The following is a 15,216-nucleotide window of genomic DNA, read 5'->3' as shown; positions in this document are numbered from 1 at the left end:
TTGCAACACCGAACAGATTTCCATTACTGTGCTATATGCTCAATAAAAAAAGCATTCTTGCTCCGCCCCTCTCCATCTTTACTTGTAGTTTCAACCAGCAATCCACTACAACTTTCAAATACTACTACTTCCAGAACCATTTCTACGAAAGGAGATTTGGCGGTTATGGAGGGTTTGATTATTCACGTAATCAATGACTCTTCGGGGACCACTGAATCTGCCCCAGTATGCCCTGGAGTCGTCCGCTGTGTTTCGCCACGACTCGGAAGATCGTCGAGGAGACTGAGGAATCGACTGCGCCCAGCTAGGTCTGCAACCAAAGGACGTTACTTTCCTACTGTCAATTGCGCATTTCCCGGACAAAGGCAGCTAGCACCTCAGTGTCGACAGACTCTGTGGGATCGCACAATGCAGTCAGGATCTCGGATTCAGACGTCCGCTTGCTCCTTGGATCTCTACGTGGTTCAAGCTTCACCTATACAACTTAGCCAGGGCAGGGTTTCCCGATCATTGGCAGCGTGGATCTCGAAGCGTCCCAAGAGTTCATGCAGCTTTGCGACGAGGGCATACGCAATTCGACCATCAACGACGTCGAGTCGTGGGAATAGGACACGTGGATGAAGAGGCTGCCTAGCGGAATCCGGCAGACCATGGCCGACAAGATCAGGTTTGACGTTCATGCCATCCACTCCGACATTACAACTCTCTAAGGTCCCCTGCAGGAGGACGACCAGGTATACAGAGCACGCGCTTTCTGCTGAAGGGCCTGCGGGCGCAGGCTCGAGCAGCAGCGGAACGACAAGGAGCACCGAGCTCTCTGCGACAGCGATGAGGTGAAGCGGGAGATACAAGCCGCATCTCGTGAGCGAGTACATCGAACTGTTCCAGAGCCGCGGCCTGTGGGAAGTTGCCGACATGACTGATAAAGTTACCATGGAGGGGCTCTCTTGCGCGATACATGCAATGATCGAAGAGGAGTTGGCTCATAAGTGTATGGGTCGCGCGAAGTGTCCCTTGATGCTCCAGCTGGAAGAGCTGCGTGAGGGAATCGATGACATGTTGGAGAATATTCCCAAGTTGAAGTTGGAGTATTACGCTCCTTAAGCTCCTTGAGCTCTTTGAGATAGCACAAACTGCTGTGCGAGTCCTACAGCTGTACACAGAGAAATTGACTGAGAAATTGGAGTTGGAACAATGATGCTTCTGGAAAGGCCCACAAGGTCAAATCGTGGGAGGCTCTTCAGGACATCAGATGAAGTTGACGACGCACGGACCACACACTAGGGTGACAGGGATCTTCAGCGCAAGGGGAGGCGCGCGTCACGCCTGGCCAAAGTGCACGACGCGCCCCTCCACCTGCCTCATGTAGAGTTGCTCTGGCTTGAGGTTCAAGCTTTCAATTCAAACATCACAACTCTGACTTGACGTCGGGCTCGTCTCTGATGAGTAGTACTCTACTTCCGATTCATTGTATCTGCGCCCAAGCGCTTTAATCGCAGCCCCAATCCTCCACCATGACGAGTAAGACCTTGAACCGACGTGAATCGCCCCGCCGACGATGCTAACATCAGACAGCTCGAGCGGAACGCATGCAACAGCGCATGCGCGGTGCGGGGTGAGTTTTGCCTTGGATATCGCTGCTGGGAGATGGAACTGACGATAAAAAGACATGGCCAAGTCGAGGATGTCTCATTTCAATTGGACTTCGGCGACGACCTCACGAGCGAAATCGATACCCAGACGAGCCCGGAGCAGCCGCCACCCCGAACAACGCCGACTCCGAACACATCTGCGAAGCGAAGGAAACTGGACACCGATGCCGCGCGATCTCTCCTGCCTGCACCGGCCGGTATCAGTCAAGCGCGACAGTCACCCGGCAAACCAGAAACCCAAGAATTGGAGGAGGGGTCGTCGATGGAATCTGCGCAGCCCGCAGCGGAGCTGCCAAACACAAGTCCGACTACAATCATAGAGGAGGAAGACCCGGACACTGTCGAGTCTTTGCCGCCCCCGAGGCCGGTCATACCCGCGCCACCGATCTCGCCCGTGAACCGGAGAGCCGCAGCGGCCAATACCGAAGTCGAGGAGAGTCCTGCCGATGCACCAGGAAGCGGCCGACGCCGTAAGATCACGAGCAGTGCTTTGGCTTCGAGCGCTAGATTACAGGATGCTTTATCTCCAGGAGATAACGAAACTGAGACGGTACCCATTTCATCACCTCTCGTCAGCAAAGTTCGAAGGACCACGATCGGTACGCGCAGGTCGACAAGCAGCCGCGGGAGCCGCAACTCTGGTGCATCTGTGGCTGAAGATGCCGACGAGTTATCACCTGATGGTGCCGGGAAGTCTGGTGGAAGGACTCTGTCTCCTGAATTATCATCACGGCACGAAACACAAGCAGAAGAATCCGTGGCACACTCCGATGAACCGACAGAAGAGCCGCAACCCGAGCCTGAGCCGGAGACTGAAGTACATTCGGAGCCAGAACCTGAACCCGAGCCGGAATCGCTAGTAGAGGAACAGGAGCCGAGTCAGGATCCAGATGAGAGTGTGGCTGAAGAGGTGGACGCGAACGAGGCGGCACAACGACTGGGGCGCAAGCGGCCCCGCAGAAGCCCAAGAGGGCCGTCTGCCGAGCAGGACTCTACTCTTGTAGATGAGGATAACGAAGACCCCCTGCCCAAAAGGCGGAAGAAACAGACCCACGCTAGTCCGGCAAAACAAAGACAAGGAAGGCCAAAGGCAACTTCGAAAACCAAGAGTCCGCCAAAAGCCGCCCCTAAACGGAGGAAGAAAGATTCAGATGCGCCAGGAGGCGACGAGACTGTTGCGATTCCAGTACAACGGTTTACGACGAAGAAGACCCAACCTGAAGGCGAGGATGACGACGCAGACATTCTCAATTCCGATATCCCCTTCACCAGCCGTGGCGGAGTAAACACTGTGGATGTGTTGACCACCATGTGTGAGGAGGTCCTCGGGACGAGTCTGGAGACCCTTAAGGAGGGCATGCGCAATGCAGAAGACGCAGCCACAAAGAAAGAGCGTAGGGTGCAGATGCGAGCTCTGGAAGCTTACCAGGAAGAGTTGCGCAACCGGTTTCTCCAACACGTGGGTTATGATGTCCAAGGTGTGGTTGCCACAGCTGACCCGTTCTAGACCATTCTCCTCGACACACTCCACAACTTGCGCAAGCGGGTACGCAGTGTCCAAAAGGAGAGAATCACCCTTCGGGACGAAATCATGCGCATCCGTGCCGAACGGGACCAGGTGGCTGTCCGGAAGGATTCCGTCAGAATTAAGCACGACAAGGTCAAAGAGGAAGCTCTGGTCAGCAACCCCTCCTCCACGAAGCGCAAGCTATCTCTCAGCCTTACAGTTGACTAACGGGCGTCCCACAGAACCAATTGAGCTTATCTTCGCAGATGCATGACATCGACCTGGCGGTAGAGCGAGGTCGTGCGGCGCCTGAGCTCGGCCCAGCCGAGAAGAAGACGGCGGAATTGGCGAACCTCGAGATTCTGATATCGAGGATTACAGACCAGGCCTGTACGCAGAGCGACACAGGGGGGACGCTGAAGCAGATCAAAGACTTCAATGCATTCCTAGAACGCGCCGCGGTGGCGTTGGAGGGCAGATAGGGAAGACCTGGGGAAGAGGCAGTGGGAACGGGCCTCAGCCCACGTCATGTCCGATGTTGACGATGCTTGAGGGTGTTCATGTAGGTACGATTGCTTTGGTGTTGGGGGTTGTGTTGACGGGTGGTTTTGGCCAGGGATACCCAGGGCAGTCGGCATTCGGCTCGCTCAATTAGTGACGACCAAAAGACTTAGGACCAGGAATGTTGCGGCTTGCGCTCATTGCGATTGACAGCGCTCTGTGGTGCGAACCTTATTTTACCCCGTGTGGCTTGCAACCCGTCCCCAAAAGAGGGAAAAGTAGCCAGATTAAAGACCGTGAGCACAAATTGAAATGCAACGCCGCTCTTTCGCGCTGGCCGAATTGCAACTTGCAACAACTGAACTGCCAAGGGCTGAGTCGCAGGCTCGCTCTGGACCCTCTCGACCTTCCGAATTCTGAAAGATGCCCTCTATTTTTGTCTGGATGTGCCGCATTCTGCATGGTTCTCTTTTGACGTCACTAGCCTCATTCGAGGCGCAGTTCCACCTTTCGGCTGTTGCCCTTTAATTTTTTTTCGTCCCAATTTCCCTGACAACTGAGTCGGGGTGGCCGTGTGTGTGTTGTGTCATGGGAAGTGGAAGGTCAAGGCAAGGTGAGCAGAAGGTGGGAAAAACAGCTCTCTCGCAGCGTGGTCCCAGACCCCACTCTCCGCATGTGGCGGTCGCCGGCATCTTCCAGCGTGTGCTGTCGTTATTACTCTTTTTCTCTGTTAGTGTATTGTTCCCGCCCGCAGCAAGCTGCGCGTCGTCTCGTGTCATGGCCCACGACGACTGGGTGATGTACCTTTCCCTCCCACCTACCAGCGCAGCTCTGGCTATCTTAACTCTCATCCGGAAGTACGGCACTTGAAGCTCGACGGGCCCATGGGTCCGTCATCAAAGTTCCCTCCCCAACCCACTACACAAGGCGAAGCCGCCTTACACGCCCCCTTCGCCCTCTTCCCACCCTGAACCCTGACTGGCTGCAACGACGGGAAAACTGGATTCTTGCTCTGGGATGTCGGGTGATGATTGGCGCCGGTGATGTTCCCTGGTTTGCCGTTTTACTTCCGATGAAGGGGGCTTACCGCAGGACCTTACCAAGTTGCCGCGGGTGGTTGGTGGAGGGGATGCGATGAGGGGAGAAGAAGGGGGGGCGTGGATGAGGCAGGACAGGAGGCAATGTGTTAGGAACCCTCGGCCACCGATAGCTTTTACCTGCTTCAGCTGAGCCATGGAGCCAGGGGGAAGGGGGGTTTTGATGGAGAACATGGCACGGGGAGAGAGGTCGGCTTGTTGTTGGTGTGTGCTGTGTGCCTTGTGAAGGATGTGTGAGTCGAGTACATAAAGACGCGGGACCAGACTGTCTTCTCGACTGCTCCATCATCTTGTTGCTTAACACAACTACCACTCTCCTGGTACCACGCATAAACTTCCACTCAACTCTATACCTCTTCAACCCAAAAACCCCATCGTCAAAATGCCCGCCCCCGAGGTTCCCCAGCAGCAGGCCCCCATGGAGGTCCCCTCCGAGAACGGCATCATCTCTCAGCAGCCCGTAAGTCCCAGATCTAAGCAGCCATCAACAGAACGTACGCTGACCTGACAATGAACAGTCCGCCGAGCCCCAGCCCGAGATGTCCCTCCGTGGTGGTGAGGAGGCCGGATGCGAGATCTGCTGCGGTCTCTGCGGCTGCGAGGAGTCTTGCTGCTAGACGAGTTCATGACCTCATACAACGACAATGACCGATTGAGAGGGGAGGATGCAATGACTTGAGACACACTCGATTACCCCGTTTTACCATCTTGTCTCATTCGATCTCTCCCCGTGGCGTTTGGCGAATGCTCCCTAACGGAGTATGAATCATTTATGGGCTAAATAATATAACCATTAAAAAAATTGAACATATATCCAAAGATTCGAAAGTTTCCTATGTTGCCAAGCTTGTTTTTACAAGTCGATTGTGGTCAAAATGTCTTAGGTCTGAAGCGAGATTCCAGCGAAGCGGCTGTCCCTGGGCTGCCAAGTGTGTGCCAAGAGATCTACCCGCAAAGCTTGGCGTGCAGTGGCCTCTCGGCGCCGGGAGGGCTGAGTGGTGCAGAACACTTGACGTGCCCAGAAGTTCTGGGCTTTTCGGGGGAGGCAAGGCATCGTGCTAGCCGCTGGTAGTAGGGAGGCCAACCGCAACTGGTTGATCAACTCGTCCTGGGTTAGCTTGTCACTCCTCGGTCGCAGCACCCTGTCATCTCCTGCATCATTCTCTGACCAGACAAGACAGACCGCTCTTCGTTTAATCGTCGTCATCGGGTCCCCGGCGGTGCGGTCAAACTTTTGGTCTCTTGCTCGCCCGTCAAGTTACGGGAAAGAAAGCTGTTTAGAGTTTCTGTTGTCGCTTCCGTCGTGCCGCGCCTCTTCATGCGACCTTTTCCTCCCCTTCTTCTTCATTTCGTCTCATCCCCTGCTTATTTGCAACCTTTCAGCTCGTGAGAGCGAGGTGTTTCTCTTTTTCCGTTCTTCCCCTGGCTTCCGGGCCCTGGTTGGCTGGTTGGTCTTGCAAATTGGACGAATACACCGGGGAGAAAAGGATGCGTTCCGCAAACCCGCGCGCTCTAAAGTTGAGCGAAACGCGAACTCTTACCTTATTCGTACAGAGGCGGTTTATTCAACCCCCTTCCCGTGCAGTTACTTGCTCAGTGCGCCCTTGCTAGGTGTGCAATTGCCGTGACGTGGTGGTGATACAGTGACACTTCGGACCGGGAGCTGAATCCCTGGCGCTGAGCTTTTTTCTCTTCCATTTCTTCGGATTGAGGTTCTGAGTTTCCCTGCTTTCTGGGGCGGGAAGCGGTTGAGATGGGATGATTTTGGGGGGTTGAGTTGGAACCTGGCGGCGCAGTCCCTGCTGAGGGAATTACAGCGGGGCGTTCTCGCCTGTTGGCCATGTTTCGTTCTCGGGTGTGTGCGAGGTTGATGAAGTCACATTACGAAATGCCACAGGGCCGATCACGATCGGTGTAGTCGTGGTAGATATTCGGTCTGATGACAGCCGCAAACGCCAAAAGATGGGTAACCGAAAGATGGAAACGAGAGACTTGCGGACTCGTGAGATTGGGAGATCGTAGCCTCCAAGAGGGGCTTCTTTTGTGCATTTGTAGATGCTCTTCTAGTAGTACAACTTGAAATCTATAGCCAACATCCATCGTGAGGCTGAGCGACGGGATCACGGTCCGAGTTGGCAACCGCTTTTGTACAATTACAAAACACGCCGGCTTCTTCCATGACCCAAGACAAGTAACGTCCTGCACCGGTCTCGACAAGCCTCATTTTCCTCCGAAAGCTCCGGTGATGCGGTCCATGACAGTCGCCTTGCCCTCCGCCTTGCGCTGCTGCTTCTCCTTCTCCTGCTCGTCCCATAGCTTCTGCACGTTCTTGGCAACCTCCGCCTTGGCCTGCAGATCCGCCCGCAGCGCCGCCTCTTCGACCGCGCGCTCCTCTTCTGGCAGCTGCTCCAGCTTCTCCTTCCACGATTTCTCGAGATCTGGCCGAGGCTGGATGGCAGGAGCCGCCTCGACGGCGGCGGGTATTGAGAGGTCGAACTTGGGCACCGGCAGGCCTTCCTGCTTGGCCGCCTCGATGGCCTTTTCTTGCTCGACCATGCGCTGGTAGAGCTTGTCGGCGTGCATCTGGATGTCTTCTTCGACCTGCGCCGGGCGGTTGTAGACAGATTGGTAGCCCAGGGCTTTCAGGAATCTCTGTGTGCGAGAGCAGAGTGTTAGAATAACCCGAGTAATTTGTCTGGTGCCGTCGCGATGATTGGAGTGTAGGAAGTAAACGTACCGTCTGCATGGTATAGCACTTCTCGAACCGCTGCACCTGGTGCCTGCACATCTGCATCCTGTCCTCCCAGGAGCCGCTCTTCATGCAGTTCACCCACTCCTCCTGCTGCAGCGCGCAGTTCTCCAACGCCGCCCGGCCGATGTTGTGCTTGCGCTCCTTGTACCCGTCCAGCACGTCCATAAGCTTCTCGTGGTCCGTCTTGCTCTCGGCCTCGATCTCGGCGTACGGCCGGTACGTCTTCCACAGGTGCGCGTACCGTCCATCCTGGAAGAGGCTCTCCTTGGGCACTTTTGGTCTCGAGTCTGCTGTTGTGTCGGCACCGTTTTGATGTGATGTCTGTGATGTTGTTGCTGCTGAGATTGCTGCTTCTGCTGCTGCTGCTGCTTTTGTTGCCGCGGCGGCTGCTGCTTGTTCCGCTTCTTGGATCTGTTGCTGGATCTTGACGGGGGATTCGCGCTCGAGGAATTCGCGGAGCTTGGGGTCCAGGGACTTGAGAGGGTCCGAGGTGCTGGTGCTGGAGCCGAACCAGCCGTCGAACCAGCCCATTTTGAATGAGGGCCTCTGAGATAAGGAAGATGTCGAGGAGAGAGGGGGCGGAAGAGGAGGGGTATCTTGGGAAGCTTCGGAGGGGAGGAGGGGTGTCGCAAACTGAAGCTCTTCGAGAATTTCCAGGCGGGATTTGGTGATCCAATCAGATGCTCAGAAAGACACGAATGGATTGTGTCAATTGAAGATTGCGCACTGTACGAAGCACTGTATTGTGAGCTTAATTGTATCGCATTCTATTTGTCGAGCTGCGGCCATGGCGCTGCTGGAAGCTGATTGCGAGGTAGCAGCAGTTTTATCAACTCATGGAATTTCTTGAAGTGAAAGCCAGGCCAACGTTACAATATCCGGAGATTATTTTGGTTTGGGAAGTTTTGGTGTGAATTAGTTTACTCCTAATTTTATACCGCTGTTGGTCTCATACCTCTGCCAATATCAGGATTTCTGCTGTTGACGTTGAGTAAATGGGGATCAGGACGTGTGGACCAGAAGCCGGTCATAGGTAACTCAAATATCACGTCACAAAGGCCACGGACAAGACAGCTGTACTTCCAATCCCTTATCATTTTTCGTTCATTCGACCTGAGGCACATCGTAGTTTTCCGTTCCCGCAAAAATCACAAGCCCATCGTGTGCCCGGGTCACCCAGAGAAACATAACCTCTAGTTCACGACCACGTAGCTGTTTGGCTGATCGAATTCATTTTGGTCTTGATTCTGCATCTATAACACAATCATTGTGGATGCAGTTTTCCCTGATGACCTCCCATCCGGTATGAAATGAATAACCCACACCGCAGTCACGCCGTAAATGCCAATGAGCCGATTTAGAACTTGGAGAACTTCTTGACTGCCTTGCCGGTGCGGGGAAGGACACGCAGGACGTTGAAGCGGACCTGGTGTCCATGTTAGCAACCATGTTCCATACCATTTCATGGTCCGAGAGATCGTGGGGGGGAGGTCGGAACATACAGTCTTGGACAGAGGTCTGCACTGGCCAACGGTGACCTGGTCACCCTCCTCGACACGGAAAGCGGGGGAAACGTGGGCAGCGAGGTTCTTGTGGCGCTTCTCGTAACGGGCGTACTTGGGGATGAAGTGGAGGTACTCGCGGCGGATGATGAGGGTGCGGTGCATCTTGGTGGAAACGACAGTGCCGGTCAAGATACGGCCACGGATGGAGACCTGGCCGGTGAAGGGGCACTTCTTGTCTGTAAGACGCGCCAACGTTAGCAATCGTGTTTCTGGTGATGTTGCATGTGTGCATGTTCGTATATCCCAGCGCGCGGCGTCGGTGTCGGTGTCTCCAATTCTGAATTCCTCCTCTTCCCCTCGAGTGCCAAAATGATCTTTTTCGATGTTCTCGAGTGTCGCGAAATCCCATGTCGAAAATTTCCGTTTGCCGTGTCGCGTGCGCCAACATTCCCACCACATCATTCGCAGTCGGTGCTCGCAAACGTACCGATGTAGCTGCCCTCAATGGCAGTCTTGGGGGTGCGGAAACCCAGGCCGACGTCCTTGTACCATCTGCGGCCGCTCTTGCCAGGGCGAGCAGACTTCGCCTTGACCTTCTGGTTGAGGAAGATACCCTTCTGCTTCTGGAAAGCCCTCTCGGACTGGACGGTCAACTCGGTAGCCATCTTGACGTCGTGATGCGGTCGCGGGTCGACTGGGCGGGTGGGTGCTGTTTGGGTTAGAAGTCGAGGTGCTGAACCTTGCGATTTTTTTGGTCAGACTCAAAGTCGGATTGGATTGGCACGCACGAGCAAACTGATTAGGGCTTGCAACTGTGGGCTGTGGGTGTGGCTCCTTCCCTTTTTTTTTCGGGAAGCGAGGGCGGTGTGTGGCTGGTGCCTGCTGTCCAGCCACGGCGAGCTGTGACCTGCCAAAGAGTGGGGCGCAGAGGAAGAATCGACGTCCCGAGGCGGCGACAGCCGACACCACAGCAACCACAGGCCCCCGAACGCGGTCTGTTGACATCATTCCTTAGCAGCCAATGAGAGGCCCAGTCAGAAGTAAACACCGACCCATGCAGCCCACCACCCGTGCTTGGGGTGTGTTAGGGGACTTTGAGGAACTTGGACATTCACGCCACCAACAATCGCGTTGCTCTTTAAGACGTGACATGTGCACGTCTGGCCCTCCCACTTGAAGCCTCACAGTCAAATCGCCACACCGATATTCAAGATGGCTTCATTCGGCGACGCGACCATGCCTTCCACACGGCGGACGCGCAAGTCCATCGGCGCACCGACGACGTCGAGGAAGGGAACCGACAAGGAGAATGCGACCATCGACGTCGGCACCACACTTGCAGAGAGTCGTAAGAAGTCGCGAAGCAAGAGCATTGGCCCCGGCGGCCTGGACGCCCTCAAAAATGCAAATGGCAACCGCAGAGCAGTGAGAATGCTCGTGTTTTGGTCTTGTGCACGCCCGGCTAACGTTCGCAGTCCCTCGCCGTGCCGTCACGGCCCCCGCCGCGATCGATTTTGAAGCCCACGATGCCGCTTCTGCCCGAGATCCCACCACACCGCAAGCGCAACGCAGACCTTATCGACCTGGGACCGCCCCGGGCCAGCACCCCCTCGAACACATCCACCGGCAACTCCACCGGCAGCTCGTCTGGTTCTAAGATTGCCTTGCGCACGGAGGAAGAGCAGCAGGCCGCATCTAGAGAACGAGAGGAGCGAGAGCGCAGAGATGCGCGACGCAAGTCGCTTGCCAACCGCAGAGTATCATTTGCCGCCGAGGCGACCCTTCACACATTCCACGAGATTGAGTTCAACCAAGACTCGACAGCGTCAACAGACTCGACGCGACGTGCATCTAGCGCAAATGGAAAGGGATCTGATCGGGCGTCCACGCCGCAAGAGCAGGTGGACGAGATAGTTCCCGAGTCACCAGATAACCAGAGAGAGCTCCATCAGAAGAAGCGCAGGCGCAGTTCCACCGCAAATCTGATGGACTTCACCGACGATGAGAACACGGCCGCATCCGGTTTTAGCTCGGATTCTGAGCCTGCTGATGCGGTAGAGGAGGTGGATGGAGATGAAGAGGTCGAGGACTCGGACTCCAACAGCGATTCTTCGGATGACGATGGCACGATGATGACCATCGACGACAATGAGGTCACTGGCGCATCAGTCATGTCTGGTCGTACGGTCGCATCGGATGACGAGAACGACACCCTGGATGAGGCTCTGAGGATGGCTGCGCGACAAGCAGGAACTCAACGACTTGGCTCCGATGATGACGAAGAGGAGGAGGAAGTCATTCCTTCCTTCGGCTGGATCAAGAAGAAGCCACAGGATGAGGGTGCCAAGGACCAGGAGAAGGCCCCCCCCCCGCCTGCGCGCAACAGTCCTCCCGAAGACGAAGACGACGATGACATGGATATGGACATGGACATCACCTCAGCAGTTGGTGGCATTATGAAAGATAAGACCTCTCAGAGTGCTTCTGACCCCAACGAGGACATGTCGATGGATGTCACACGTGCTATCGGCGGTATTCTTTCTCGAGTCAACCAACAAGCCGCCGAGCCGAGCCAGGAAGACCAAACCATGGAGTTTACTACCGCCGTTGGAGGTATCCAAAAACAGAATCCTAACGACACCCTGTTCGATGAGGGTGAAGATGAGGACATGTCTATGGAGTTTACAACTGCCATTGGCGGTCTTCTGCCGTCCCAGGCCAAGAGAGACACCTCCCAGAAGCGTCGCAGGACCATGACTACGCGCGACAACTCGGTCATGGACGAGTCAACAATGGACATGGACATGACTGTTGCCATGGGTGGCATCCTCCCTGCGGCTGATAAGACGCTTCATGGTGATGAGACCTTGGGTATGGACATGACTGTTGGACTGGGCCGGATCATGTCATCGCCAGACAAGCCGATGGAAGAAGATGACGCTACAGGGGGCATGGACATGACCGTTGGCGTTGGGAAGATTCTTGGCGCTGCTACCGCTTCTCCGGAGAAGGATGAGCCTACCATGGACATGGATATCACCACAGCTGTTGGAGGTATTCTGCCTACTTCTGAGGCGGCTGAAGCAGAGGACGCCACGATGGGCATGGACATGACCACCGCTGTTGGAGGCATCATCGAAGGACCTCAATCACCAGAGGCCCGGATTGCCGCCAAGAAGCTCATGGAGGAGGAGGTCGACAAGCCCGACACGCCCTCCAAGACCATGTCCGTGAAGCCAGCATCGCCTGCAAAGAAGCTTGCTGCGTCCGTCAAGAAGAACCCCCCGGCAGACAGCCCCGGTTTCAACCCGTTCCAAGGCAGAAGCCTCCGCAACAGCATGCCTCGTGCGAGCCTCTTTGGCGAGTCGCCAGCCAGAAGTCCTTCCAAAAGCCCAGAGAGGAGTACCAGGACACCTAGCCCACCGAAGTCTGCAGCGCCACCACCAGTGGCCACGACTCCGTTGGACAGCTCGCCAGTCAAGACACCCCAGTCTTCCAAGAAGCGAGGACGGCCCAAGTCACCGACCAAGTCGCTCCCCAAGTCTGCTTCAAAATCACCAACGAGAAAGCCCGCGACACCATCACTTGAAAATACTGCCAACCGTTTGAACGTCTTTCAGCAAGATCCAGCAACTGGAGCAAGGACGCCCACTGTTGTTCTCACTCCCCAACCCCGCAGGCATTCTGGTGTCGGCGCAGACAAGCCAGGGCTGGGATCACCCCGCGTTGCTGCTATTCTTGACCGACGAGGATCTCTTGGCGAAGCCGCCCAGCAGTTCGTACCTGGAAAGACCCGCGGAGTTACCTTTGGGGATCCAAAGGTCATTGAGATTGAAGTCGACAGAGACCGCCAAGATGAAGAAGACAAAGAGAACGGCCGTACAATCCTCGAGCGCGAGGCGGATGGCGAAAATGAGAAGGACGCAACGCTCAACCTTAGAGAAATGATTGACAGCTTGAGCCCGAAGAAGAAGCGCCTCCAGGGTCGCAAGAGTCTCCACGTTGGAAGCGCCAAGGGCCTGCTTGGCAAGCGTCCTGCCGAGCTTGACGACGAGGAGGAGCGCGAAGACAACGACGGCGTCAAGAGACTCAAGGGACACCAAGGAAGTCCTGTGAAAAACGTCAAGTTGGCCCAGCCCCCTAGCAAGGCCGAGACTACTGGTCGCAGATTGACTCGTTCTTCCCAACGCTTCTTGGAGGAAGACACGACAACTAAGGTAACCCCGACACATTCCGAGTCGCCATTGAAGAGTGGGAGCACGGCCAAGTCTCCTCACGGACAAGGACGCTTCAGAGATGTTGAGGATGATACCGCCACTCACCCCATGAACCTCGATGGCTCGCCTGTCCGACCCGACAATGAGCTCATGAACGACGAGTCTGAGGAGCGCATTCATCTTCAGGACTTCCTCAACATGACTTCCATCCGCTTCATGGAGTTGACGACGACAAAGCGGAGGCATACTCAGGCACCAGACATGTTTAGAGAAATGGGTGGGAAAGAGGATTTGTCTTTGGAGCGTTGTGTGGTCGCCGGCGCTTGCACGGTGCCCATGCTGGAACTTTACCAACACTCTTGCCGCGAACTGAAGAAGTACATTTCCGAGGGACGCAGAATCGTTCGAGAGATTGAGTCCGAGACCTTTGAGGAGAATCCGCCTCTCTTCCGGGAGTATATGTCCGCCTCTCCCGACTTCAAGAATATCCTCGACAACCAGTTCAAGAACGGCAAGACCCATGCCCGTCTTGAGAGCAAGGCCATGTGGTACGAGTGGCGAATGAAGCTCCAGGAGGGTCTGAAGGAGGGGCTTATCAGGATTGCCGAGGGCATGAAAACCGATGAGAAGGTTCTCCAGCAGCAACAAAAGCTGCTCGCCTCTACCCTTCCTGCGATCGTTTCTCGTTTCACCGAACTTGAGCAAGAGTACAGCAACCTGCAGGCCGTCGCCAATGAACTGGCGGACTGCGACCCAGAGGAACTCGAGACCGCCAGGGCTGATCTCGCCGAGGTCGAAAGCGACGTTCAGGAAAAGACTCAACTCATTGCCGAGCTCCGACAAGAACTCGAGGATGCCGAGCGTGGTGTTGAGGCCCTCACGCAGGAGAAGCAGCAGTGCCACGAGGACATCAAGGAAGCGGAGAAGATTCGCGAGGAGTGCCGAGGCTGGTCGACAGGTGAAATCAGTGCACTCAAGGGTATGTGAAACGTGGATCTCGTATCTTTTGCTTAGCTAACTTGAACCCAGGCCGAGTCGATGCCCTGGAGAAACAGCACGGTTGGGCCGTCACCGGCGTTTCCGGCAGCCAAATCTCCATGACATACCTCCGTGAGATTGAGATCGTGTTCGACATTGCATCCTTCCAGCCCCGGAAGAAGAACGCGAGGATCGACCTGTGGTATATTGCCGCGAATCGCGCATCCAAACCCGTGCCGTCAACGCCGGAGAAGGAGTTTTTCCTGGAATGCATTCGGGACCACATTCGTGGCCTGCCGCAGAGCCGCACTAAAATTGCGGATCTCCTCCACATGGTTCGCACTGCGTGGAACAAGGCTAATTCCACCTCCAACCATGTCCGTCGGCTGAACATCACCTTCCCGACCACAGTGGCGAGAGTTTCTGACTCGTCTATCGCGGTCAAGTCTTCACTTCTCATGGCGCCGCTGGAGACCAAGGTGGAGATTGCCCTCGAGATCAGGGGAGCGAGCAAGCCTGACGGCGTCGATTTCTCGCTTCACCCTGAGGCGACAGTCGTGTACGGGGAGCATTTCAACACCCCAAAGATTGCGGAGTTCTTGTCCACCCATTTGGGTGAGGCTGCCTTTTCTCAAGAGGAAGGCGCCCCTTCATGGAGCGATGTGGTCGTGGACCTTCACGAGAGACTTTTGGCGAGAGGGAAGAAGCAGTAGGAGTAGCAAGTTCACGTTTGGCTGCAGGCATTACTAGTACTACCTTGTAATGAGTGATGATGGTGGATTATTGTTGCTGGGATTATGTCGGTGGGAGGCAGGTTTGGTTTAATGGCGCCGTGAGGATACCCTGTGTGCAGTCGAATAACGTACATTTGGTTTTATTATTGTCGTATTACTTTATCCAAATGAGATTATCTTTGGTCAATTGTTTGAAGGCGTGATCGTCAACCAAATTTGGGTTCTACTTTTGACTATGGTGTAAGCACAACGAATTGATTGAAACGGGTATCA

The 15,216-nt window shown here is 55.3% G+C and overlaps 4 protein-coding genes across 4 annotated transcripts; 2 read left to right on the top strand and 2 right to left on the bottom strand.

Annotated features, from left to right (window-relative positions):
• Positions 1-1,514: 1,514 nt before the first annotated feature.
• Positions 1,515-3,641, top strand: COL26b_006221 (uncharacterized protein; the record flags this gene model as incomplete). Its single annotated transcript, XM_053179044.1, has 5 exons — positions 1,515-1,521; positions 1,576-1,615; positions 1,668-3,111; positions 3,160-3,330; positions 3,402-3,641. 5 exons carry the CDS (start codon positions 1,515-1,517, stop codon positions 3,639-3,641), a joined length of 1,902 nt encoding a protein of 633 aa, XP_053036985.1.
• A 3,336-nt stretch (positions 3,642-6,977) lies between these two features.
• Positions 6,978-8,040, bottom strand: COL26b_006220 (uncharacterized protein; the record flags this gene model as incomplete). The annotated part of the gene is made up of 2 exons (XM_053179043.1): positions 6,978-7,409; positions 7,495-8,040. The coding sequence occupies 2 exons, from the start codon at positions 8,038-8,040 to the stop codon at positions 6,978-6,980; spliced, it is 978 nt and encodes a 325-aa protein (XP_053036984.1).
• Positions 8,041-8,866: 826 nt separating this feature from the next.
• On the bottom strand, positions 8,867-9,679 carry COL26b_006219 (uncharacterized protein; the record flags this gene model as incomplete). The annotated part of the gene is made up of 3 exons (XM_053179042.1): positions 8,867-8,935; positions 9,012-9,250; positions 9,502-9,679. The coding sequence occupies 3 exons, from the start codon at positions 9,677-9,679 to the stop codon at positions 8,867-8,869; spliced, it is 486 nt and encodes a 161-aa protein (XP_053036983.1).
• Positions 9,680-10,226: 547 nt separating this feature from the next.
• Positions 10,227-14,922, top strand: COL26b_006218 (uncharacterized protein; the record flags this gene model as incomplete). Its single annotated transcript, XM_053179041.1, has 3 exons — positions 10,227-10,439; positions 10,490-14,210; positions 14,261-14,922. The coding sequence occupies 3 exons, from the start codon at positions 10,227-10,229 to the stop codon at positions 14,920-14,922; spliced, it is 4,596 nt and encodes a 1,531-aa protein (XP_053036982.1).
• Between the last annotated feature and the right edge of the window lie 294 nt (positions 14,923-15,216).

This window comes from Colletotrichum chrysophilum (genome assembly GCF_026319265.1).
Source record: "Colletotrichum chrysophilum strain AFK26 chromosome Unknown scaffold_45, whole genome shotgun sequence".
Lineage (NCBI taxonomy): Eukaryota > Fungi > Ascomycota > Sordariomycetes > Glomerellales > Glomerellaceae > Colletotrichum > Colletotrichum chrysophilum.
This window is presented reverse-complemented; position numbering and strand designations above follow the sequence as displayed.